Raw genomic sequence first — 27,918 nt, 5'->3', positions numbered from 1 at the left:
CTGTTAGTCTTTAAGGTGCTACAGGCTTCTTCATTGTTTGCTTCTGCTGAATAAATAGAACCAGGTCTGTATCGTTGCAGTGTTGAAAGCAACCCAAAGCCTGCTATGGTTGAGTGGCCAGTTTTGGTCGAAAGGCAGAACGTACGCTTAAGAAATAAAATATATAAATAAATATTTCATTAAAGTGTGTGTTGCTCTCAGAATATTGTTGGGACTTGACCCCTCCCCTGTTCCCTCCTTTCTTGATGGTTAAATGCCCCTTCCTCTGGAAAAAAAAAGGGGGGGGAGAGAAAAAAGTAGACAAAGGCCCACTTTTATTAGCATCCAGGCCAATCAAAACTTCAAAGCCAAGCACTGAAATCCATCCTTTGGGCCTTCATTTTGGGACATGCATTGAAAGAAGCCATCCATATATCAGTGGAGTGACATTCATGAAGCTGCCTCAAGATTCTGCCCTGTAGTGGCACTGTTGCAACTTGGAAGTTGTGCAACACCTTTGGTAAACACTTCCTCATGTAAGAACAAGAATATAGCTGAAAGACTCATTCCTTGCTTCTCTCAGTCGAAGTGAAGACGGCTCCAGGTTGGCCCCTGTGTTCCTGAAACCTAAGGGCTGCTCTGTCTCCCCAAGAACCCTCACCCAAAATGATCAAAGCTCTCTTTGTTACTACATGGTTGGTACTTGTTCAGCGTCAAGGTAAGGTGCTGTTATTTTTTGTTTAGAGTGTGTGGGGGAAACCTTAGCAGTACCTAAAGTATGCAGCACCTGCTTAGTTTCTGTAGCATTTGTGAACCTTTTAATGATTCACAATTACATGCCCAATGCCAGTTTCTACAATATGACAAGAGAAAATTGTGCAAGGTCTTGTTCATGTCGCTGAATAAATGGATGGTTTCCCCAATATTTTGTATTTTCAGACGTTAAAATAGATCTTGATAATGTCTGGTTGAAAGTCTTGAGAAGCTCAGATTGAAAATAATTTTGGTCTAAGGATCCCAACAGTCTGAGAGAGGGAAATTTCCAGGCTTGCTGGAAAGAGATCACATGGAAGCAGAATTTTAACAGAGAGGGAAATTGTATGCCATTTTAAGTTGAAAAGAATGGATATGTAAATCACCAAGATAAAATATATAGGCCATCTGGGTAAGCATGCGTAGTATTTATACAGTTTGTTGTTCTAGTTCTTACTGTTATTGACTAAGAGAGTTCTCTAAGTGTATTTGAGTAATTGTGACGCTGCTTGCTTTTCTCAGTGTGACGCCGTCTGCTAGCAGAAGGGGTTAAAGCACATATACTTTTCAATTAATACTCATTTGTCATGTGCCCTTTTTATGATACAACATATCTGTGATCCTAAGCACATTGGGTTAGATCCGGACTTAGTCATGCTTAGAGTAGACCCACTGCATTCAGTGGGACTTAAGATAGCCGGGACTATCTTGTCCCATTGATTTTAATGGGTCTGCTCTAAGCATGCCTAAGTCCGGCTCCAACCCATTTACTTGAAATGCATTTCCAAGTAAATTTATTCAGGCTTGGGGTGCATGTATACAAAGCTGTGCCGGAGTGTGTCTTATAACAAAAACAAAAAAGCAATAGCATCCCAGTCCTAAAGACATTATATCAAGGGACACCATAGTGTAATGGTTAGAGTGTCAGACTACGTCTGAGGAGACCTTGGGCCCGACACTATCTCTCAGCCTAATTTACCTCACAGGATAAATTTGGCTAGTGGGAGAGAACCTTGAATTCCTTGGAAGGGAGGCAGAATATACATGTGATAAATAAATACTACATGTAAATCCCTGATACAACAGAGTGGGCCTTCAGCTGAGTAAAAGAAGCTCGAATCTCATGGATAAGCTCCTTAGATACTGACCTTGCCCCATTCTCATAAAAAATAACTGCAGCCCGTTCCTGATTCCCCCCCACACACACACACTTTTATGACATGCGTCTGTGGGTACTTGTGCATGCATGTTTGTTCGTGACTGTGTCTCTGTGTATGTGCATACGTGCTTGTGCAGCATCTCTGTGTGTGCCTGCGTACCTCTGTTTTGTGATCCATGGCTCAGTGTGACAGAGCACCTGCTTTGCAAGCAGAAGGCCCCAGGTTCGATCCCCGGCTTCTCCTGGTAAGGCAAGGCAAGAATCCTGCCTGAGACTCTCGAGAGCCGCTGCCAGTCTGTGTTGACAATACTGGCCTAGATGGACCCATGGTCGGACTCGGTATAAGGCAGCTTCCCGTGTTCCTATGTTTTTGTGTGTCTGCATTTGTAAATGTGCTTATGCTTCTGTGCTCATGCTTATCCCTGTGCTCCTTTTTTTTTTTCTCTTTGTGTGTTCTCATGTGCTGATGTATCTGTGAACCTGGGGCTGTATGTGCTTGTGAGTGCTTGTGAATGGTAGCCCCGGACTTTGTTGTCAGGCTGAGCCCAAGAATATGTGCAGAAATAATGAAGAATGGTGCCAACATATGTGTGGCACAGTGCCTTTCCTTCATCATCAGCAACCGCAGCTTGTCCCTAGACATGTGGGATGAACGAGTAGGAGTTCCTGGGCAAAGAGCATCTTCCTGGTACTTCTCTTTTGTCAGGGGGGATTAATACCTAAATTTGAACACTGCCCCATGTATGTCTGCCTCTTTGGGGCCCCAACTAAGTGTTCTGGTTGCCCTTTTCCTGGGGTCCCAACTAAAAGTGTCCTGAGGTCCCAACCAAAGTATCCCAACTAAAGTGTCCTGATTGCCCCCTTCCCATCAAGATTAAGCAAGCAAGTGAGCTGAGCTTCAATCCTGCCTGTCCTCCCCCGCCCCCTGTCTCAGTCTCATCCTAGTTCATAAACTGCCCTCCTGATCTTCTTCTAGTAGGGTGGCCATGTGTCTTATTTTACAGAGGACCATCCTCTATTTGAAAGGCTACCAAAGGACAGATTTCTATCTGAAGATGTCCTCTCTTTAAAGGTTGTTCAGTCCAAATCCAGCTTAAAGATCAAGAACCATAAGAAAAGAGAGCCCAAGGACCCTGAAGTTGACCATCCACAGTTTTCACCTGGGCAGCAGACACAAAAGTCACCTGTGTCTTCCCCACTGTGGTGAGATGCATTATATTTCTATCAGTAGAGGCTGGTGTCTCTGAACCATCTTATTTTAAATTAAATTAAATTTATTTATTTATTTATTTATTTATAATATTTCTTGGCTGCCTTTCAGAGCAGAAGCCCTCCCAAGGTGGCTTACAACAATAAAATACATAAAAACAATTAAAATATTAAAAGTGATAAAAATGTGAAACCAATAAAAGCCAACTATAAACAATTAAAACCAACAATAAAACCAACAATGATATTAACAGCAGCAACAGTAGCAGTCATATCAGTAGAAGGCCAAGGCAAAATAATATGTTTTCAAGGCCTTCTTAAAAGACTGCAACGAGGGAGCATGGCGGATCTCTGATGGCAGCTTGTTCCAAAGATGTGGGGCCACTGCAGAGAAGGTTTAAATTCAGTTTAAATTATATCCTATTTATATTATTTCTGAGTTTGCATCTATGCATAAGAATTAGCATATGTAAATTGTATGCAAACCTCTGTCCTTCTTTTGTCTTCTTTTTTTGGGTGATGCATAAAGTGGCCACACCCGACATGGCTATCCCTTTCACTCAGATCTAGTCATCCCTATCCCTGGATGCTTTTCCCTGCCTTTCACTCTCCACCACACCATCATCTCTTTCAGGGTTCCTAGAGATGGAGGCAGGAAGAGAAACATTCTTCAGTGGCCCCCCTCCTGTATTCCACCAAATTAAGAGACCTTCTTAATCAAAGACAATTTTTTTGCGCAACTGAGAAATAATTACATTGGTGTGATCAGGAAAGGCAGGCGATGGATATGCTGGATTGGATCCAGATTTAGTCTTGCTTAGAGCAGACCCATTGGGAAAAAAGGGACATAAGTTAGTCATGACTTATTTGCCACATCGATTTCAATGGATCTGCTCTAAGCAGATTCACTCTGGATGCAAACCACCTAATTCAACCTAAATAAGAATATCAGGAGGCACAGAGCCTCCATTATTCTTCAAGACTTCAGCTTGTTCTCCTTAATAGTTCACCTTGACAAGATTGGAGGGGTGTGTGTGTGACAGATGACAGCACAGATGTAAATAAAGAACAGCAAACCCCCACCAAAGCAGAACAGAGAATGACAACCCACTAAATAGAAGAAGCTAAGGGAGCAGAAGGTTGATGCCATAATTATGGCAGACGGTGGGGAGTTATTTTGAATCTCTAGGGCAACTTCCCCCAACTTCGCACCTCCAGATGTCTGGGACTGCAACTCCCTTTACTCCTGCAGATCCAATGACTGTGCTGTCTGGGGATTATGGGAGTGGTAGTTCAACACATCTGGGGGGCAGGTTGGGGAAGGTCGCTCTAGGGTAACGTTAAAGCACATTTTCTTGAAAACTACAATGGTTACAACAACGATTCTTGATCCTCTGCCTGCATGTAATGGAATGCAGTTGCAGAACAGATATTAAAATATGAGAGTTAGGAAAAATCCCCATTGGATTTGTACAGGAGAACATCCCAGTGGATTTTTCCTCCAGTCTTCATGAAGTATAAATGTGGATGTGGATGTATCTTTCTGTGGATGTGTCAATTTTAAATGCCAGGGCTTGTCAGTGGGCTGTATACGATGGGAACTAATAGATTCTGAAATAGATAATAGATAAACGAATAGTTTCTGTAAATAGATAATAGAAATAGATATAGATAAAAATATATTCTGAAATAAGATATTCTGAAATAAGATATTCCGAAATAATATTCTGAAATATTCTGAAATAATAAAAAATAATATTCTGAAATATTCAATAATATTCTGAAATATTCGATAATATTCTGAAATAAGATATTCTGAAATAGATAATAGATAAACCTATAGAATCTGTATATGGTGGGAAGTAATAGATTCTGAAGAAGAAGAAGAAAAAAGTATACCTTGCCACCTGTTTTGCTTTTTATGTTATGGGCCTGTACTTCCTTCCTTGCTTGGAGGATGTAACTGTCAAGGATGTAAAGTAAAGATAAGCTATGAGTTGATCTGGAGAGGGAGCTTTGCTTTTAGAAATCTTGTTTGAAAACCCAAAAGTCACTGCTTAATGCACCTTGGTCAGGAAAGCAGCTTACAGGAAATGTAATCCTGTAGCGTGACCTGAGGGCTAAACTAGCTGCGATATTTATCAGGCAGTTTGCCATTCTTGCATACTCAGTTTTTTTTTTAAAAAAATTGCCGGTATGATGTGTGTGTTTGTGTGAATCCAGATCTGGACATGGGGATTTTTTTTTTTTTAAAACACCCATTATTCCTGTCCCGACTGGAGTTGCCCCTAAGTAATTTGCAACGGGCACCAATGGGAGCTTCCATCCCTTTGCAAATAGGGATGTACGGATTTTGTTCCATCTGCCCCATCTGTGTTTCGTGGATTGTCAGGCATCTTTCATTCTGTCATCCACTCATGGATGGAATTGGATTTTGTTTTTTTGTTTTGTTTGTTTTTTAGGGATGTATGAGAATTTTATTCCACTTGCACTAATGTTCATTTGTGCAAAGACAAATTAGCGCTAATGTGCATTAGTTCAACTGCAAATTTGTGCAATCCCTCCCAAGTTTTTTTTAAAAAATGGTGTGCAAGTTTGCGCAATCCATGTGACCCAGAAGTTGCTGCTGTGCTACAGAATTTGTAGGTCAGACTCATAGAAATCTGAACTCGTTTGAACCCATTGTGGATTTCTAGGGATGGCGGAGAATTCCTCCACCGACTCCAGTGAGGCCGGATTCTTAAGAATCTGCCCCCCGGGAGTCCATGGCAGAACGGAGCAATCCCCCCCGCTACCCCGCAAAGCCTGCGTGGATCAGATCCTACCTGCCTCTGGCGGGTCCGGATCCGGCCACTGCTGTCCTCCGTCTGGTGTGCGGCCGTGAATGGTGTTGTGCATAACAGATGCCATTTGCGTCCCTGTGGGTAGCTGTGATAGGCTATGTAAATATTTACGTAGCCTATCACGGCTACCCGCAGGGACGCAAATGGCGTCCGCTATGCCATTTGCATCCCCACTTTAGCCGTGATAGGCTACGTAAATACTTACGTTATGGGCCTTACGTAGTAAATACTTATGTAGCCTATCACGTCCCCTATGCAGGACTCCATTTGCGTCCGCAGCAGACCGGCATCGGACGGAGGCCTGGCTGCGGATCGGCCTGGCCAGCGGCTCTGCGGCCTTGCCGTTGGGCGGAGCTGGCCAGGCAGGATTCCGGTGGGAGGAATGGATCTCACCCCCCCCGGCGGACCCCTGGCGGACCCAGGTAACTTGGGTTTCGTACACCCCTACAGATTTCTCCGACATCCCTAATTGCAAATATAGATGTGGGTGGGGTTTTTGTTCTCCCTATCAACAACCAGTTGAAGAGGTGGCCCCAGTGAGCAAAGCAGTGGCACTGAATCCCATATTATGTGATAATGTATGTAACTGGGTAGAGGGATGGGGGAAGAATGATGGATCTGTGGCAGCTCTGTGCATCTTGTATCCTCTGCTGCTGCTTTCAGTGTGAACTATGGCTGCTAAATCAGCAGCACACAGCAAAGGCTGCTCATTTGAAGGATCGGGGATGCTCCTTTTCCCAATGTTTCCCCAATGTCCTTAAATAGCTCTCAGCGAAACGGCCCACACCCTGCACTCTGCGAATCATGTCCTGCATTAGCTGTTGGCATGTTCTGTTCCCCAGGTTGCTATTAAATCATTTACTTTCAGGTTGGCATACCCAAAATAGGCTCTGCACACCCACACAGAGAAAAAAGATCCATTAAAATACACCCACTTACTCATTCAATAGGAGCTGGAATAAACCCAGGTGGAACTGGTCGCTCATCTTTTTCTCCTCTTCTTTTTTGCAGCTGATGCATTGTATTCTTTTTTGAACATGTTAAGGTTTTATTCATTCATTCATTCATTCATTCATTCTATTCATTCTATTCATTTATTTGTTTATTGGTTACATTTATGTCCCACCTTTCCTCCAAGGAGCTCAAGGCAGTTTCCTCTCCGTTTTAACCTCACAACAACCCTGTGAGGCTGGTTAAGCTGAGAGTCAGTGACCTAGTGAGCTACGTGGCCGAGTGGAGACTAGAACTTGGGTCTCCTGCATCCCAGTCCAAAATTGTAACCACTATACCATGCTGGCGTATCCTTAAAAGTGACCTAAATACTATTTTAAATGAAGGAGGGTGCAGTCCTATTGGGATTGTCAGCTGCCTCCGAACTCAAAAGCAGCTGACTATCCAATGCAGGATGGGCAAAGCATGGAGGGGATCCTCTCCTCTGTGCTCCTTCCATCCTGCATTTGTGGCTAGACAGCTGATTTTATCTAGCCGGAGTAGGGGTGGTGGAGAAATCTGCTGCGGACCCCAATGAGGCCATATTCAAAGGAATCCGGCCTCCAGAATCTGCGGCACAGCGGCACCAGTTACCTCCGCCTTACTCTGGAATTCTACGGAGCCGGCTCCTGTCCGTGGTGATTCCGCGGACCGCACGCTGGCTCCGTATGCCTGCCAAATGGCGATACAGTAATGGCGGCCACCATTACCGTATTGCCATTCGGCAGGTGCAGCTCTGTGGAATTGCTGCAGAGCAGAGCCAGTTCTGTAGGATTCTGGGGGGAGGAATGGATCACCTCCTGCCTGCGGGCGGATTCCCCCCAGAGCAGAAGGTAGGGAATCCACCCATCCCTAAGCCGGAGCATGTTGGAGTGGGGCGGGGGAGGCTGGATGGCGTATAGGAAGTGTTATAACGGTGCTTCTGCACTCTCCTCCCCTTCCTGCCCCCAGGGATGTCCCTTTTTTGCCTGCTCCATGCTACTCTTATGAGTGCGGAGCTGGGGAAGACTGTGCTGCCTATGATGTGGCAGGGGTGGGGAGTGAGGTTTCTGGGAACTGAGCTTAGAGCCCTGGCTCTGAGCTCAATTCCCAGAAACCAAAAAATCCTATGGCCTTCTAGACACTGTCTAGAGGCCATAGGATCGCACCCTAAATAAATAAAATAAATATGGCCTGGAGTACTCTTGCATGGCGGGCAATCTAAAAATATTCTAAGCAAATACATTAAAATTAAAGAAAAAATAAAAATTGCCATCAAAGCACAGGCGTTTTCCTGTTCCCAATCCATGCTTCTCATCTACTTCTATAGAACATGATGTGAAGGGAAGAACTGCGAGGGAGCATGGTGAACTGCTCCTCAGAATGGTCCCTTTTATTAATAGATCTAGGGATGGACGGATCACTTACCCCATTCTTGGTGGGGGGGTCAGAAGGTGGGGTGATTTGTCCTTCTCCCTGGAATCCATCCAGGCCGGCTCCACTCTGTAGTGATCCTGAGGAGCTGGCCACTGGCTCCGCAGTGCTGGAGATACGGCCAGCCGCCATTGCCATGCCGTATCGCTGTACTAAGTCCGGATGCAAATGGCGTCCACTACGCCATTTGCGTCCCTGTTTTCACGCAATAGACTACGCAAATAGCTACGTAAATATAATTTACCTAGCCTATCGCGTGAAAACAGGGATGCAAATGGTGTAGTGGATGCCATTTGCATCCGGGCTTAGCACAGTGATACGGCACGGCAATGGCGGCCGGCTGTATCGTCAGCACTGTGGAGCCGGCCGCCGGCTCCACAGCACCACCACGTGCTGGCCTGGACAGATTCCGGAGGAGCACGGAGGTGAGTGCTCCATTCCACCACAGACCCCAGTGGGGCCGGATTTTTGGAATCCGAGCTCATTGGGGTCTGTGGTGGAATTCTCTGACATCCCTAACTAGATCCCTCTGAGGTCAATACAGTAAGATATACTCAGTTGAATAACTACTGGTCTCTTTGGGATCACCTGATGAGCAACATTATCAATAGAAAAACATTTTTAAAAGTGTTTTTAAGCAGGCAATAGGAATGGGTGAGAAATTTCTTCCATTGTGTTTTTTATATGGATTTACCAAATTCACACCTCCCAAACTAATAAGCAAGTTGCATGCTGAAATTGACACTTTTTAAACCTTTGCAATGTAGCTTGTCGGGAAAAAGAAGCGCATCAAAAATATGCACCCAAATTACACATCTTAGTGGAAAATATGCACAAAACGGATACATTAGAGAGAGGTGTGGACAAAACCCCATAACATTAATGGAAAAGCTCTTGGGCAATGTGTACATTTGAAAAAATATGTAGAGAAATAGGTATATTTGGAGGGAAAGTACACAAAAATGTGTAGATTGCTGTGTGGACTTAAAAGCACACACACAAAACTCACAAGCATATGCAGAGATGGGATGGAACGAGTTTAAGCTTGAAAAGCCAATGATCTTGGCAAGCATGAAATTCACAGATCCATCCATTCCTAGCAGGCATAATAGTGATGTCATTTAGGGAGGATGGGGGAGGTATTGCATGCCACTCTTGGTTTCCGGCTGCATGTGATTATTCCAATACTTATCGCTGACTCATCAGGCCTACAAATGGAGTGACTATAGTTATGAAAGGCTGCATGAGCTGTGATGCTATCAATGCACACCAGCGCGAGTGTTTGATCTGTGTTGATTATCGCCATCCCCTCTGTTGGCCAACTCTCACTGGCAAGACTGGAAGGCCAAAACAGAGGTACTAAGAAATGAGAGGGCTGGGTTACCATGCTCAGATGAATCCTGAAATATCCAGAAGTATATAATGTAAAAAAAAAAAAATCAACCCAAAGGGGACAACACAGCCCCTCCCAAAATAAACAGTTCAGTGTCGACTGAGCATTCTCTGTGGACTCCAGAAGCTGGAAAACCAGAGTGTAAGAAGAGTGAATTTATTTATTATACAATATAAATGCCAATATAAAAACAATATAAAATAATAAATACATTCAAACATTACAAAAACCACAAAACAGAGCAGTGCAATTACATATCAAGGAAAGCCTGAGTAAAAAGATGTTTGTTCAAAAGTTGTCAAAACCTCACCACAGTTTCTGCCTCTTGGACCATGAGGCTGGATGCCGAAAAGACCCACTTAAGTGTCGGTACTTGATGACACACTGTTGGTTGTGGGGTGACCAACCTAGGCACCTCAGAAGATCTCAGGGGTCAATTCGGCACGCATAGAGGAAGACAGTTTGCTAAGTATTCTGGTCCTGAGTTGTTTAGGTCTGCTTGAGCCCCTAACAGCTCAGCGTCCTGGAAGAGGACATGGCAGGCTGGTGGGAACTCTGAACAGGAGCAGTCCTGTGATGGGGTGAGGATACACTGCAACAGTTTGTTTCAGATTCCACTTGTGATTCTATATTTAAGAAGAAAAACGGCTCTTAAAATACACTTCCTCCTCCCCCCTCCTTGGTGTAAGAAGAGAGGTGTTAACAGGCATCATCAGTAAAACATTAGAGGAAACCCACAAGGCACACTTTGAGTCATGTCTACAATGGATGTGTGTTGTAGCATAGTTATCTAGAGAGGTGTTAGAAATGTATGCCTATCATCATCTGTGAAACGATGGGGAATATGAAAACAGCACCCACCATAGACTTGGATGGGGTCTTGTAGGCCATCTAGTTCAACTCCCTGCTTGATACAGGAAGTCCAGAGTGGAGCATCCCCAATGGCTGTCTAGATCTTCTCAAAAATCTCCAGCAAGAGAGAAACGGCTATTGCTTGAAGTTTTCTTACCATTTAGCAGTTTCTCCTAATGTTCAACCAAAAATCTACCCTCCTGTAAATTCAGCCCATTAAAACTAGACCTGCCCTTTCTGGCGAGCAGAGAACATATATTTGCCCTCTTCTATGTGACAACCCTCCAGCATTATTATGATCCCCCTCAGTATTCTCCAAGCTAAACATATGGAGCCCTTTCAACCTTTCCTCCTGTGACCTCTTTTCTATTCCTCTGACCATCTTTGTTGGCTTTTTCTGAACCCGTTTCAGTTTGTCTCCATCCTCCTCCTTAAAGTGTGACACCACAGAACTGCACACCAGGCACACTTTGACCCATTTCTACTTGTTACATAAAGATCTATACACTCAGTGATGGGTGTATGTTGTGGTATAGTTATCTGGCATTCCTACGTACTGAGTGGTAATGCAGCCTCATTTACTCCTTAATTTGTTTGCCATTAGTCAAACGAGAGTGTAAAATCTCTGCATATTCTTCAGCAGGGAGAGGAACTTGCAGTACATTAATCACTGCTACTAACAGGTCATAGCCTGAGGCTGGTGTTATGTCTAGGGTGTTGTAAATATACAGGTGGCTGCCAAAGTAGCAAAAGAATGGATGAACTCTTTTACCTGTGTCAGGCATGTTCACACATGACCTATACAAAGAAATGAACAACAACAAATCCTGGCAGAGCAACAATTCTGAATTAAAAACACAAGCAGGCACTGCTCCCAAAACTGCTACACAAAGTCTGATTTCTTTTAAAACCAGAGGACCTTCTGTTCAGCTGTGAGAACGATGGTTTGGTTGAGCAAATGTATAAAGCTACTTGGAGATATCGATCCTTATGTAACTGATTGGGTGGCTTTAGTCACTGTGCCTGCTAAAACGATTAGAGCAAAGGACCTAAAAACCTGGCTGCATGTGCACAATTGATTTGATTGGCTTCTCTCTCTCTCTCTCTCTCTTTCTTTCTCTTATAACTGTTGTTTCTTTTTTGGGAAAAAAATCTAAGAACCTATGGTTCTATGCAATAACATTGACTGTCTGACTGACAGAACTGTGGATGTGAATTTTGCCAATGTAAATATTGTTTAGAGATGTATGAGAATTTTGTTTCAGTTCGCAAATAATTGAAACTTGCTCCCTTTGCAACCCCAAATGTGAAAGGGAAAACATATTTTTGAAAAATATTTGCACATTCCCCAAATTGTGACAGCATTTGGAAAATCCTTTTTTTTTTTAAATGCACACTTTGAAATATGCATGTTTTATTTTTAAAAATACAAATTTCTATGCTTTAATCAATGGGGAAATGCACACTTCTGAAAAATGTGCACAGAAACGTACACTTTTCCCATTTGAATGAGCACTTTCCCCATTTGAAATGCACACTTTCCCCATTCAAACAAACTAAAAAACATGCTGCAAGCAAAAACAGGAGTGAGCTGAACTGTCTGATCTTCAAAGTGAAGTTCAGAGAATTTCAGTGAGCTCAAACCTCCATTCATTCCTGTAATGCTGCATAAATTGCCCCTTTATAGCCTCCATTTACACAACATTAGATACCTGGAAATCCCAGAGCTGCCATTTTTATGCAAAATGGTGGCTTTCTAAGGGGATGGGTGGCTGCTGGACCTGCTTGCTGTGTGTGCTGCTGCTTGGCAAGTGGGGTTTAGGTGAGTGCAGGGGCTCTGCGAGTGGGTCTGGGGGAAGCGAGTGTGTGTGGGGGGTCCACTGGACTCCACCCTGTTCCTGGACACTCATGCCATCCCTCATGGTGTAACCCAAGTGGGGAAAGAGTAGGGGGCTCTCCCAGAATTCTCCTCCGGAAATAGGGTACCCACATGGGATTTTTTTATGCAAAATGGAAGCTTGCTAAGAGGATGGGTGGCTGCTGGACCTGCTCACTGGGTGCACGGCTGCTGAGCAAGTGAGTCTGGGGAGAGCGAACAGTAGCTTGGCAGGCGCCCAGCAAAACTGGACCACAGAGAGTCCATCCATCCCTGGACACCACTGCCTCTGCACACCTTATCAATGAAGTTGCTGATCCATGCCTTTTCGTTGCCTGCTCACCTTAAAGGTGCCCCAAGTGTGTCCCATCCCACCACTGCCAACCACCTTGAAGGACTAAAGCCCCCAAGGCCCAAGGGGAGCTCTTTCCTCAGATCTGTTTGAACTGGCAGGCAATAAGACGTATGTTGGGACCAGGCTTCCTTGCCTTCCAGGTATCTCAGCATCTCATCAGGACAGCCTCTCTTATCTCCCAAAATGCCTGCACTACCCACCAGTTGTGATCAGCATATGTATGTATGTATGTATGTAGTTGCTAGTCCTGATGGCTATATGCTGCCTCCTGTATCAGAGGCAGTATACCTATATACACTAGTTGCTGAGGAACATGGGCAGGAGAGTGCTTGTGGGTTTTTCTTGGGCAGATGGTTGGACTCTGTGTGAACAGAATGCTGGACTAGATGGATCCTTGGTCTGATCAAGTATGACTGTTCTTAAGTTCATATGTATGTATGTATGTATGTACACATTCTTACTTTTATGTCTTGCCTTTTTGCCAAGCAGCCCAAGTTAGTGTACATGATCCTCCTCCTCTACATTGTATCCTCACAACAGACCTGTGGAGTAGGCTAGGCCGACTAGCCTAAGTTTAGTTCACCCAGTGAGCTTCATGGCAGAGTGGGGGACTAGAACCTGGTCTCCTCAGTTCTAATCCACTACATTACATTCTCTGTCAAGGAGCCATTTAGCCAAATCAGCATATACCATGTCCCATTATAAGATAGTTGTATGGAGCAAGTGAAAAAAGATGATCCCAAAGTGCCAATTAGGGGGTTCAACCCCAAAATTCCTGCAATGTGATACTCATACGTTGGGATGGGATGGTGGGTAGCCACACTGGATTTGGAGACAGGGCTGGCTCAAGATATTTTTCTGCCAAAGGACAAGATGGTGCCCCCTTCCGGTCCATGTCCAAAAAAGGACTGATAGCTGAATCTTTCTTCAACACTGGTAATACGGCAGCATCTTCCCCAGCACCTAAAGGATGCAGGACAGCTTAGGGGATGAAGGAAGGATGCATGACACACTGCTCCTTCCTCCAGCAGCTCCTCACTTGCCTAATGGTAGGGCCGGCCTTGTCTGGAGAGGATGGGGACGGGGTGCTGCCACATTATAAAGGTACATGATTTCAGTCCCCTTGGCTGGCTGCTCCTGATGTTGGGACACTGGCACCCCATATGCCTCTGTTTCTCCTGAAGGGCAGAGGAACTGTCCCCAGCTGAGAGCCAAAGAGATCTTGAAACAGAAAGGCCTTTGCCATTTTTCAAGAAACCAAGAGGGATTAAGCTGTCAAAGGAGGGGCTTTCATGCAGTACCTTCACTTTTGCTATGAATTCTGTTCTATTCTGGTCTATGAGTGTGGGTGGGCATCTTGGTCACCACATGCTCTTGGCCTCAGAAGAAGGTTTTTGAGAGGGTGAACTCAAGTGAAAAGACTGCAAAGCACATTTTGCACATCACACTTCCTTGTAACATGAGGGTGAGTCATAATTCCCGGTCTAACCAACTCCTCTCCCTTCTCAGCTTAACTCTTTTATGCACCAATCCTTACTCATCCATAGCTCAATCTGCTTAGCCCAGCTACTAACAAAGCTGGAGACAGAGAGATTCCCCTTTCCCTGACATAGTCACCAAGGATGTGAGCAAATGGAAGGAGAAGTAATCCAGACATGACAGAGGTTCAGTTGCTCAGCAGGAAAGCTAATCTGGGATCAGAGCCGGCCCTGCCATTTGACAGAGTGAGGTGGCCACTTCAGGTGGCAGATGCAGCGGGACAGCAGGGAGGAGTCAGAAGACAGAGGTATGGGTGCCCTGCACTCCTTAAACTAGCTTGCTGTCCCCAGGTGTGGTTTAAGATGCTATACTGACACCACTGTCAAAGATTCAGCTATCACTCCCGTCAACTTCTGTATGTGGAATGGAGGGGCACCATTTTATCCTTTGCTTCAGGCAGCAAAATGTCTTGGGCTGGCCCTGGCATACAGTTTGTTCAGGATGGGGCTGCAGTTCCTTTGAAACAACGAGGTTCATAGTCTGAGGGTGCTCCTTCATCTGGTTTTGTTCCTGAATTCTCAGGAAGTGGTGGCGGCCAGGAGGACCTTTGCCCAGTTTTGGCTAGTGCGTCAGCTATGCCCTTTCCTGGACAAAGCAGATCTGGCCACAGTTACATATGCCTTGGTCACACATCCAGATTAGATTATTGCACTGCTCTGCATGTAGGGCTGCCCTTGAGGAACGTTAAGAAACTTTAGTTGGTGCAAGCTGCATTGGCCAAGGTTTTGGCTGGGACACATTTTTTGGAGCATATTACAAGAGTATTATTTGACTGTTATTTGCACTGACTTCCAGTTTGTTTCCAAGCACAATTCAAAGTGCTGGTCATTCTTAAGACTGGATGAATCTGTCCATTTTGCTTTCTCCCACGTTCATTTTTTTTAAAAAAATCTCAAGTTCTTTCTCTCATAAATACAAAGAACTTTGAGAATTTTAGTAAATTCTGATCAAAAAGGAAATGAAGTGGAATTCTCACCCATTCAAGCCAAATTCAATAGGTACAGCTATTCCTTGCATAGAAGAGACCCAAGTTGTACCTGCATGCCATAAAAAGATGAGGAATGTATCAGAAAAAATAGAACTGGTGACCCTAGTTTAACCCAAACTTGGTTGAAAACACAGAGATACAAACTCAGACTTTTAAGAGCTAAACACTCAAAGCCCTGGGCGGAGGACAACTCTGATGGTTTTGCTTTCTTCCACATTCAGGTTTTTTTTTAATCTTAAATTATCTTTGAAGAGCAGATTTTTGGTAGGGATGGCGGAGAATTTCTCCCCGAAACTTCGGGGGGCCGAGCGCCAACGTGTTCGGCTCCCCGAACAAGTTTTGAGGAGAAATCCTCCGCACCCCCCCCCCGGGATGGGACTTACCTTCCCTGAATGTCCCTCCCGGCGGCGGGTCCGGCTGGCGGTTCGTCGGGTGTTCGAGCGGGGCGGGAGCGGCAGCCGGTCTTTTGACCGGCTGCCGCCGCCGCCATTGCAATCAAAGAAAAAAAAAAAAGTCCTCTGATAGGCTACGTGACGATTCACGTAGCCTATCACGGCTAGATTTGCAAAGTCAGCCGTGATAGGCTACGTGAATCGTCACGTAGCCTATCATGGGTGACTTAAAAAAAAAAAAAAAAAGTGTGTACGGATAATGGCAGCCCCCATAGGGAGCCACCATTCCCGTTCCTTATTTGGTCGCTGTAGTCTACGTAAATGTTTACGTAGACTACGGCGAAAATAAGGGCAACGCTATTTGCGTTGCCCTTATTTTTGCCGTAGTCTACGTAAACATTTACGTAGACTACAGCAACTAAATAAGGAACGCGAATGGCGGCTCCCTATGGGGGCCGCCATTCGCGTACGCTTTTTTTTTTTTTAAAGTCACCCGTGATAGGCTACGTGATGATTCACGTAGCCTATCACGGCTGACTTTGCAGATCTAGCCGTGATAGGCTACATGAATCGTCACGTAGCCTATCAGGGGGCATTTTTTTTTTTTTTACTTCCGCGTTCGCGGCCGGGCGAGGCGAGGCGCCTCCTCCCCGGCCTGAATTTCGGCTGGGCGAGGTGGGAAGCCTCCTCCCCGGCCTGAATTTCAGCCGGGCGAGGTGGGAAGCCTCCCCCCCCGGCCTGAACTTCGCAGGGGGAGCAGCGAAGCGCTCCCCCCCACCGCGAACAAGCTGCGAGAAAAGGTAAGTGACTTTCGTCCACCCCTAATTTTTGGTAAATTCTTATCAAATCTAAACTGAAACAGAATTCACACCCTTCTGTAGTTGTTCTCAATAAAGCCCAAATGGTTTGGGCCACAGACCATCTTCTCTCATTTGACCTTGCCATTCCTCTGCATTCCCTGTCTGTGGTTTCATGCATAGGATTGCACCCTAAGATTGTGGAACTTCCTATCTCAGGAAGCCTGGTTAGCTCTCTATCTTGCAAACTGCAAGGATATCCCCTCTTCACCAGGCACATGGGTAGCAATTGTTTCCCCCTGCTCTCCCTGCTGCTATGGATGTTTTAATTTCATGTGTGTTTTTGACTCTCTTTCTTTTGGTTGTGTTGTTATTGTATACTGCTTCTTTAATTTACTGTAGTGACATCAGAGAAATCTGCAGTGGAATCAAATGAGTTTGCATTTCTGTGAATCTGACGCAAGGATTCCACAGCACACTGGCTTTTCCCAAGTTGCATGGCTTCTGTGGACTTAAGAGACTAGTTTTTGTACTTGTCAGAATTTTACGCAAATTTAGTCATAGAAAAATACATAAAATAAAGAAAACACCGAGACAAAAATGTGCATTTCCCCCCCTAGGCTAAAGAATGAAAATGCTCATTTGGGATGGGGGAGTTTGAGCATTAGGGGGGAGGATTTGTGCATTTGGGGGGATTTGTGCAATTTCACAAGTGCAAATTATGAATCCCCATAAGCCATTGAGACAAACTGTCAATGCTCAGCTTATGGGGAGGACAGTGGAGGGGGAGGGGTTTAATCGTCAGCGTCCCTTCTTCGTCAGCCCCTGCCAAAGGAAGTGAGGTGGGTGGCTACTAGGAGGAGGGTTTTTTCTGCTGTGGCACCCCGGCTCTGGAATGAGCTCCCTAGTGAGTTTCGCCTGGCACCTAGGGATGTCAGAGAATTTTGCCACGAATCTCAGGGAGGCCGAATGCCAGTGCAATCGGCCCCCCGAAATCGGTGGCAAAATGGTCTGCCACCCCACCCCCACCCCCGGGACGGGACTTACCTTCAGTGAATCTTCCTGGCGGTGGCGGCTGTGGCGGCGGTTCGGTGTTGGTTCGGCGGCGGCAGCGGCGGCGGTGGCTGTGGCGGCCGGTCTTCTGACTGGCTGCCGCCGCCGCCATTTCCAGTAAAAAAAAACAAAAACAAAAAAACGTGATAGGCTACGTAAAGATTTACGTAGCCTATCACGGCTAGATTTTTAAAAAATACCATGATAGGCTACATAAATGTTTATGTAGCCTATCACGGCTGAGTAAAAAAAAACAAAAAACCCCGCACTTATGCAAATGGCGGCGCCCATGGGCGCCGCCATTTGCGTTCCTTATTTTGGCACATCTAGTCTACATAAACATTTACATAGACTACGGCGAAAATAAGGGGAACGCAAATAGTGTAGACGCTACGCTATTTGTGTCCCCCTTATTTTCGCCGTAGTCTACGTAAATGTTTACGTAGACTAGATGTGCCAAAATAAGGAATGCAAATGGCGGCGCCCATGGGCACTGCCATTTGCATACGCGCGGTTGTTGTTTTTTTACTCAGCCATGATAGGCTACGTAAACATTTACGTAGCTTATCACAGCTGACTGCAGGGACGCAAACGGTGGCGGCTATGGCCGCCGCCATTTGCAGACCTGGCCGGCCAGGATTCGGGGGGGGAGGGACGGAGCGCCTCCCCCCTGGCCAGAATTTCGGAGGGAGGGACGGATCACCTCCCCCCCACCTCAAATCACATTTCGTCAAAATGTAAGTGACTTTCGTACATCTCTACTGGCACCGACATTGTATCCTTTATGGTGCCAGGTGAAGACCTTTTTATTTTCCCAGGCATTTTAGCATTTTAGCTTTCTAAACTTTTAGCTTTGCTGTTTTAAAAAATTGTATTTTAAACTCCTGCACTGCTGATAGGTTTTATTGTGGTTGTATTGTTATATTGTGGTTTTAATGTTCTATATATTTTAAATTGTTTTATTGTGTGTTGTTTGGTTTTAATTTTTGTGAACCACCCAGAGAGCTTCGGCTATTGGGCGGTATAGAAATGAAACGAATGAACGAACAAATAAATAAATAATGAAATACACAAGACCAAACCCTCCCATTTTAGCTAAATCATGCCTCCATGTATCATCCCCCCCGCCCTCATAAAAGTAGCCAGGGTATTGAGAGAGGTTTATTTATCATTATGTATTTAATTCATGATTCCTGCCCAGTCTTTCAGAAATGGAAACCTCCAAGACAGTTTATGGGAAATTAAGGGTGTAAGGATTTTGTAAAATACATTCTGTCTGAGTTTCGCAGATTGTCAGGTGCCTTTCATTCCATTGTCCACTCATTGGCAGAATTTCCCAAATTCAGGCAGATTTGTATTTGCAGAAATTTGTACTTGTACAAATATGCAAATCCCCCAGACGAGCATTCTCATACTTTAGTCAATGGGGGAAATATGAATTTGTGCAAATTTGGGAAATTTTAAAAGTAGTTCTTAAATAATGCTGCACTAACATAAAACAGCACTTCATGGGTTTGATATCAGAACAAAACAGTGGTCAAAATATGGTGAAGGTGTACAATTAAAACAAATTACACATGAAAATGAATACTCAGTGATTGAGTAGAAGTTTTCAGAGTGCATTTCCACGAAAGAATGAGTTAGACAGGGACTTTTGAAGCAGTAATCTGAGATGGCCTTCAGGCTAACTGGGACCATGATGAAGTAGTAACTCATTTACCATAACTGTGGAGCAGCTAAAAGGAATTCTTGCAGGTAATTCTGTGTCAGAGCCTGGAAATTATTCACTTTGTAAGCTCCGCTGACTTTAGTCTGAGTTCACCTTCCAAGTTCAAAGTATCAAAACAGAAATAGCAAAGGTTGAAGGATTTGGGAAATCTGTGTGCAAGAATTAGGGATGTACGAAAGTCACTTACCTGGTCTCGCAGCTTGCTTCGCGGTGGGGGGGAGGCGCTTCGCTTCTCCCCCCAAAGTTCAGGCGAGGGGGGGGAGCTGTCCTGCCTCGCCCGACCGAAATTCAGGCCGGGGAGAAGCGCCCCGTCTCCCCGGCTGCGAACTAAGAAAAAAAGACCCCGTGATAGGCTACGTAACGATTTACGCAGCCTATCACAGCTAGATTTGCAAAGTCAGCCGTGATAGGCTACGTTAATTGTTACGTAGCCTATCATGGGTGACTTTGAAAAAAGCGCGTACGCAAATGGCGGCCCCCATGGGGAGCCGCCATTTGCGTTCCTTATTTGGTCCCGGTAGTCTACGTAAAGATTTACGTAGACTACGGCAAAAATAAGGGCAATGCTATTTGTGGCTGACTTTGGAGATCTAGCCATGATAGGCTACGTTAATCGTTACGTAGCCTATCACGGGGTTGTTGTTTTTTTTTTACTTCAGCTGTAACGGCGGTGGCGGCAGCCGGTCGAAAGATCGGCTGCCGCCCCCACCCCCACCGAAAGCCCGCCGAACCGCTGCCAGGACCTGCCGCCGGGAGGGACATTCGGCTACGATAAGTCCCATCCCGGGGGAGTGGCGGGGGGGTGGCGGGGGGGTGGCAGAGAATTTCACCGCCGATTTCAGGGGGCCGAATGCGTTGGCACTCGGCCCCCCGAAGATTCAGGGAGAAATTCTCCGCCATCCCTAGAATTGGTAGCCACCAGCTATCAAAGGCTATTCAACAAGCAAGCAAGGTAGCCCAGAGACAAAGTCATTGTGTGCATACTTTGGCTTAGGGATAGTGGAGAATTCCGCCACGAATTTCAGTGAGGCCAAATGCACTGGCATTCGGCCCCCCAAAATCTGTGGCGGAATGGCCTCCCCCCCCCGCCCCCACGGAATCCCCTCTGGGACGAAGCTTACCTGGGGCGGATGTTCTGGAACGGCGGCTCTGGCGGTGGCTCCGGCAGCGGCAGCAGCAGCTGGTCTCTTGGCTGGCTGCTGTGGACTCAAATGGCGGCCACCACGCCATTTGCATAGCTGCCTTTGCCATGATAGGCTACGTAAATACTTACGTAGCCTATCATGGCAAGCAAAAAACAAACAAACATGTACGCAAATGGCAGCGGCTACGGTGGCCGCCATTTGCATTCCCTTTTTTTTTGCCGTAATAGCTTACGTAAATACTTACATAAGCTAAAACGGCAAAAAAAGGGAATGCAAATGGCGGAGGCCATAGCCGCCACCATTTGCGTACGCATTTTTTTCCCCCAGAAGGCTGCCCAGCAGCCGGATGTCCGGCTGCGGCCAGATTAGGATTTCGGGGGGAGGTGCGGAGTGCCTTCCCCCCGCCGCGAATCACCCCGTCGAAAAGGTAAGTGACTTTCGTACATCCCTACTTTGGCTTCATTTCAGTAGGAAAGAGAATCCATGCTGGATTGCTAATTGAATGACAAATAAACTTGTGGCATGTGGGAAATGTAATTACAAAAGAAAACCCACGTTTTCTCTTTTTCCAAATGAAGGGAGCTCAATGAAGGAACTACCTGGGGTGAAGGAATATGAAGTGGTGTATCCCAAAAAAATCCATGCATTGCACAAAAGAGATGTAGAAGGAATTCAGAACCCTCAACAAAAGGTAAGAAAAACTGCATTTTCCTCAACCTGAGTTATTATTTGATAGTTGTGACTAGGGATGGCAGAGAATTCCACCACGGACTCCAATGACTCCAAATATTTGCATAGCCTATCATGTCAAAAAACAGGGAAGCAAATGGTGTAGTGGATGCCATTTGTGACCGTAAAGCTGGTAGATTAACCTAAATGCAGCCGTAAATGGCTGCATTTGGGCTAATCTACCAGCTTTACGGCCACAAATGGTGCCCACTATGCCATTTGCATCTGGAGACTTACTTACAGCGATACGGCACGGTAATGGCTGCAGGCTGTATTGACCTTCGGCAGTGATGCGGAGCAGGTGGCTGGTTCTGCAGGATCGATGCAGAGCGGATCTGGCCTGGAAGGATTCTGGGGGGGAGGGATGGATCGCAGGCGGATTCCCCTGCGGAACAACAGGTAGGGAATCCGTCCATCCCTAGTTGTGACTAGGGCTGGTGGAGGAATCTCCTGCAGAGTCAAATCAGGCTGGATTCTCAAGAATCTTACCTGCGACGTCCGCAGAGGACCAGCCCCACCCACCTCAGCATCTGGTGGATTTCCCGCAGCCGCAGGATGGCTCTCTAGTGCTGTCAGTCCCTCCATAGTGCGGCATAGTGCGCACATAGTGCGGCACAGTGCGGCACTGACCATATGCCATAGCAAATGGCATAGTGGGCGCCATTTGTGGCCCTTCGTCCTCATGCTGGCTTCCAGGGGCTTCCTTATCAGCCAGCGCAGATAAGAAAGGCCTCGGTGCAGCCAGTTCCCAGTGCTCTCACCCTGGCTTCCTCTCAAGGAGACTGGGAAGACACTGCTGAGGTGTCACTGAGGGTCTTCTTCTCTGCGCCAGCTGTCAAGGGCTTCCTGAACAGCCAGCATGGGAAGAAGAGTCCTGGCGAGCCACCCCACGAAATCTGATGGATGCAGCAAGTCTCCAGGGGCATTGTGAGGCCCCAAATGGCCCAGATTTTCCCACCGCGGACCCCCCACCCTGGATCGGATGTAGCCAGGTTCGTATGCACCTAGTTGTGTCTAGAGATGTGCATGTGATTCAGTTGAAGGCCAAAGCCTGAGCTGAATTGGTCTGGGGAATGCTGGGAGTTTTAGGACTGTTTTCTGTCTAAACGTACATAGGATTATGTTGTTAGTCCCTATTCACTCATTACTTTTGGATGGATGAATTTGTGGTTTGAAGGCCACAGCGAGGCCTTATGCCTAGGAAGTTGGAACTTATGCATGGTGCAGTCTCCTGCCTGGGGAATGCTGGGAGTCATAGGGCTTTTCTCTGTCTAAACATGCATAGGATTATACCCTAAATCTCTAATCCAGCAGTATTTTGTCAGTTATTGAATCACTGGGAAGATATATTTGATTTTTCTTTTGTTTGCCATTTTAAATACATGTAATCAACAGCTACTCATCTACACTCTAATGCTTTTGAATACAGGCGAAGTATGAAGATGCCCTACAGTATGAAATTGAAGTGAATGGAGAGAAAGTGGTCCTTCACCTAGAAAAAAATAGGTAAGTTAGCCTAATGGCAGAAAGCGAAGAGGATCTAAAAATCCTGTTGTTGAGGGTGAAAGTGGAGAGTGCAAAAGCTGGTTTGAAACTCAACATTAAAAAAATGAAGATCATGGCATCTGGCCCTATCACTTCCTGGCATGTAGAAGGGGAAGAAATGGAAGCAGTGACAGATTTTACTTTCTTGGGCTCCAAGATCACCGCAGACGGTGATTGTAGCCATGAAATTAAAAGACACTTGCTCCTTGGGAGGAAAGCTATGGCAAATCTAGACAGCATAGTAAGAAGCAGAGACATCACCTTGCTGACAAAGGTCCGTATAATCAAAGCTATGGTTTTCCCAGTAGCAACGTATGGTTGTGAGAGCTGGACTATAAGGAAGGCTGAGCGCCAAAGAATCGATGCTTTTGAACTGTGGTGCTGGAGAAGACTCTTACGAGTCCCCTGGACTGCAAGGAGGTCAAATCAGTCAATCCTAAAGGAAATCAACCCTGAGTGCTCATTGGAAGGACAGATACTGAAGCTGAAGCTCAAATATTTTGGCCACCTAATGCGAAGAAAAATTCACTGGAAAAGACCCTGATGCTGGGAAAGATTGAAGGCAAAAGGAGAAGGGGACGGCAGAGGATAAGGTGGCTAGATAGCATCACCGATGCAATGAATATGGACTTGAGCACACTCCGGGAGAGAGCGTAGGACAGGAAGGCCTGGCGTGCTATGGTCCATGGGGTCACGAAGAGTTGGACACGACTGAATGACTGAACAACAACAACAAGTTAGCCAAGCAGTTCTCTAACTTATACTAGGGCAATGCAGTGGCAGAAAACAATAGGAGTTACCCTCATTCTTGTGGTGATATCCTTTTCTTGCAATTATGACTATACTGATTGGGAGAAGCCTCAGTCGGGGCTAAACTAGGCATTATAAGGGGACTGGAGATGCTTCTATAAGAAACATGGAGTTTCTTACAGTGTGGGTCAGTAGCTGTCCCACACTGGAGGCATTCAAGATGAAGCTGAACAGCCACATGTCAGGGATGCTTTGATCTGGACTCCTGCATTGAGCAGGGGGTTGGACTCGATGGTCTTGTAGGCCCCTTCCAACCCTACTATTCTATGATTCTATGATACTATGATTCTATGACCCTCAGTGTGTGTCTCTTCCTTTTAGTGCAGGGGTGGGGAACTGGTGCCCAATTGGCTGGATGAGGCCTTCAGCTTTCTTGTATGTGAATGGAGTGCGCATGATGTGGTTTTGGACCTGCCTGTTTTTTGCTTTACCCTACCCCCTGCTGGTATGCAGCCCCAAGAAGATTACCCATGTGGGAATGTTGCTCTCAGGGTGCAAATGTCCCCCATCCCTGTTTTACAGAGTAGTGCCCTACTGTGCCTGTGCACTCGTGGGACTCACCACTCATACAATCGGGCTTTGGCACTTGTAAGAATAACCCCTAATGAGCAGAAACACTTGTTTCCAGAATGTGGCAGGTCAGAGGAGCTTGCAGAAGGGAGCTCCACTGACCTGTCATGATCAGGGAATTGGTGTTTCTGGAATTATTTTTAGAAGCTCCAAAGCCCCATTGAACAAGCAGTGGCTCTCATGATTGCAATGGAACCAGCAAGGATGGAGTGGACTGGTTGGATCCTGTCCAGAGTGTCACATGAACCATGTAGGATGTGTCATTGTTATGTTCTGCATCTCTCCTCACACTTACAAGTGGTCAATTTATTCTCCCAGTCATCCATGTATGACAGAAAAGTAATGTGTAGACTTGATGCTACACAGCTGGACTTCTAGTCTTATGCACACATTTTTCCATGCATCCAATAAACATGCATGTGGGGGGGGGAGAATGTGGCTTCATGGTGGCAAGCTTTGCCCCAACAGTTGTACGTGTGGAGCACGCTCCCCATATCAGCAGGAACCCCACTTTTTAAAGGGTTTTAAAGATCATGTAGGGTCATACAAATGGACAGATCGGTCAGTTTCACTTCCTCCTTCATTTAGGGATGGAAGGACTCACAGCAGTCTGTCCTCCCCAGGCACTCGCTGGACTGCCGCCACCTGTCCCCACCCCCACTCAGCACGCTCTGTGAGCTGCTGGATGGCCTGGCCCGGTGAACACTCGCAGGCACCTGGCAGCCTCTTGTCCCCTTAGCAAGCTCGGTTTTTTTTCCGTAAAAGTAGCATTGTATAAATGGCATTTACAAAATGTTACAGGAGTAGATGGACCATTTATGCATGTAATGTTGCATAAATGGCCCCTTTACAACCCCCATTTATGCAGATTTTCTTTCTTTTAAAAAAAATGCTAGATACACAAATTGTAAGCAAAATTTGCATAATTCAGGGAAATTTGCTTACGTTGTGCAAATTGCACCTGCAGTTTGTGCAAACTTTAACACATTATAGCAGCAATTTGAGCAAATTAAGCAAATTACAGCCATAATTTGCCTGAATTCTGCAAATTGCTCTTGCAAGTTGCATAAAAGGAAATTTAAAAATAATCTCAGAAAATTCCTGGATTTGCGGGGGGGGGGGAGCCCATGGCTTGGCTCACAAATGCAAGCTGAGCCAGGGGCTCTGACGAAATCTGGCAAGCCCCAAATGGACCGGATTTCCCCGCAATGGCCATCCCTAATGATAAAGGAGCAATAGTAGCTGGTGACAATGATGGTAAGAAGTAGAGATGTGCAAACTCACCCCCATCCGGGTTCTCCAGACTCCTGCCCAGCCCCTGCCCAGATTTGCCAGTCCCTGGACTGCACTTGAGCCCCTCCCATTCTCAGCAAGCAGCCCACACTCATCCCAGTGGCCTCATCAAGGTCTGTGGTTGCCTTTTCTAAAAGAAATAAAATGGCAATTACAAATATGCACATACTTCTGTATGCACAAAAATGTGCATTTTGCAAATGCACATATTCTCATGTGTGAAATGCACATTTTTGTGAAGGCACACATTAGTGTGTGTATGAAAATATGCATTTTTAATAAAATATGCATTTTCATGCACACGCAAATATGCACATTTGCAAAAATGTGCATTTTTTATGTGTGCAAATTTGCGCATTTTTGCAATCACCATTTTATTTCTCAGAAAATGGTGACTGTGAAGCTTGACAAGGCTGCAGGGGTGAGCGCAGGCCATTCACAGAGTGTGGGAGGAGGCGAGCAAGGGCTGATAGTCTACCAAATTCTTTTTTTCTCCCTCTTCCCTTCCCATTGCCTTTTCCTTGTGTGTCATGTCTTTTTTTTTATTGTATGCCTGTGAGCAGGGACTGTCTTCTTTGTTCATTGATTGTAAGCCACTCCGGGAGCCTTTCTTGGCTGAAGAACGGGATAAAAATACAATAAAGAAATAAAGAAATAAATAAAATTCTCTAGCACAGCATTTGCATTCTGTTAAGAGTTAGTTACAGCTCAACTGGAATTGTAAATCAAGATATTAATAAAGATAATCAAAAATAGAATGGCCACTTGTCCAGTATCGGCATAATAGCTAACCAGCCAAGCGGGTTTTTTGCCCGTTCACTGACTGGCCTGGCCTGGGTTAGACATTCTTTTTTGATAGATTTCTTTCACTGCTCGGCAGCGGACATGCCCTGAAATTATTTCCCACATACAAATGAACTGCTGTAACACCCCGATTTGCTCCGCTGAAGTGAAAGTGGGACCCAGGGGTTCATGGTGCAATTCCCTTTGCACTAAAACAATTAATGCTCTGCTGTAGTAACAGCTAGCGCAGCTTAGTGGCTATTGAGCTGCAAACTTAGTAGCTATTGAGCTGCAAACTTGTTGGTTCAGATCTTACCTCTGCTGGGAAATCATTAAGTGGCCTTAGAACCTGGTTACATATTTGCTGGGTTTGGAAGTTGGTGGTTTTAAACTGTTCTGCTTCCTTGTTTCAATGTTTATTTGCTGAGGAATTCCTTTTAGTAATGGTCATGCTTTTTCTATAGTATTTTATCTTTCCTGTAAGATCACACTTTGAGAGTATGATATAACAGGATAAAAATTTAAATGTGCTCATTTTATCATGTATCTAAATGCTGGTCCAATTTAAACAGTCATACAGCTCTCAAAGTGGCTTGCAGGATAAATAATACACTTTAAAACAGCACAGATATACCGCAAAAAAGAAGTCAGTATGAAAAAGAAGTACAGATGAATGAATCTGTTCATTTCAGTATTGTTCAGTTTCTCCTTTTTCCAAACGTAACTTCATTTTGTCCCATTTTGTGATTATTATTTTACAAAACTCCACATTTTTGTGTACATTTCTCCTATTATGAACACTTTTCTCAGCACATTTGCCTAGTATACACATTTTTGCAAACAATTTCCACTATCATGCATTTTTTGCACATTAATGTCACAAATAGAAGCATTTTGTGTGCGTGTTTCCTCCATATTCACATTTTTGTATGTACGCTGGGTGGTTTTTATTGGAGAACGGCATTGCAAAATTCAGAAAAGTGCAAATTTTGAAGGATAACCGAGTTTCAGTGCACATATTGGTTTGAAAGTGGTAAGTTCACATTAAATGCAAACTGAATGAATTTCTCTCCCATCCCTGATAAGAAGGCAGCAGAATATTCTAAAGAGCGACAACTTTAGAATCTGGCAACAGCTTTGCAATACGTAACTGTGCTTTAAGGATTCCTAAGGTCTTGAGCAGAGGTGAGCTTTACGGTGAAATCCCTGATCTTAACCTTTAGGCAGGTTCATGAGGGAGCTGGATGTCCTTTAGATGTTTGAATCAAATCATTAGAGATCTGAACCCAGGACTTCGTGGCTTGTACCTTAGCCAACACACTATACTTGTTCGCAGCATACGCAAACCAGTAGTCCCCCTCACTAGGTGAAAATCCTGACTTGGAGATTTCGAAAGTTCCTTCGCAGGACTGGTTTCAGTACCCATCATCCTTGGGGAGTTGCCAAAGCTCTATCAGGGCCCATTGCTAATGCCTGCCTTGAGGCCTCTTTTGAGCCCTGCCCACCCTAAAGAGCTCCAGATCACTGCCATTTTGTTTTCAACAATGCCTCAGCAGTTGAATCAACTTCCAGGGCCTTGTGGTTAAAAATAAATGTGGTGAGCCAGTGTGGTGTAGTGGCTAGAGTGTTGGACTGGGAGTTGGGAGATCTGGGTTCTAGTCCCTACCCGGCCATGGAAGGTCACTGGGTGATTTTGGGCTGGTCAAAGACTCTCAGCCCAACC

At 45.4% G+C, this 27,918-nt stretch overlaps 1 protein-coding gene across 5 annotated transcripts in view; it reads left to right on the top strand.

The window, feature by feature from the left end:
* Positions 1-557: 557 nt before the first annotated feature.
* Positions 558-27,918, top strand: part of LOC146340649 (zinc metalloproteinase-disintegrin-like NaMP) — a 108,119-nt gene continuing 80,758 nt past the window's right edge. For 3 of the 5 annotated variants that reach the window (XM_084803955.1, XM_084803954.1, XM_084803958.1), the window contains exons 1-3: positions 6,119-6,365; positions 21,044-21,156; positions 22,624-22,700. In XM_084803955.1, coding sequence (XP_084660081.1) covers positions 6,197-6,365; positions 21,044-21,156; positions 22,624-22,700 — 359 coding nt within the window. In that variant the 5' untranslated portion in view covers positions 6,119-6,196. Of the gene's footprint in view, positions 698-6,118; positions 6,366-21,043; positions 21,157-22,026; positions 22,187-22,623; positions 22,701-27,918 lie in introns of those variants that run through there. The other 2 variants (XM_084803956.1, XM_084803957.1) reach the window with 2 other exon arrangements.

The sequence above is a fragment of the Heloderma suspectum genome, chromosome 6 (genome assembly GCF_057233095.1).
Source record: "Heloderma suspectum isolate Gila_16-S chromosome 6, 16-S_ref, whole genome shotgun sequence".
Lineage (NCBI taxonomy): Eukaryota > Metazoa > Chordata > Lepidosauria > Squamata > Helodermatidae > Heloderma > Heloderma suspectum.
The sequence above is the reverse complement of the archived record's forward strand: the minus strand, read 5'-3'. Positions and strand labels throughout refer to the sequence as shown.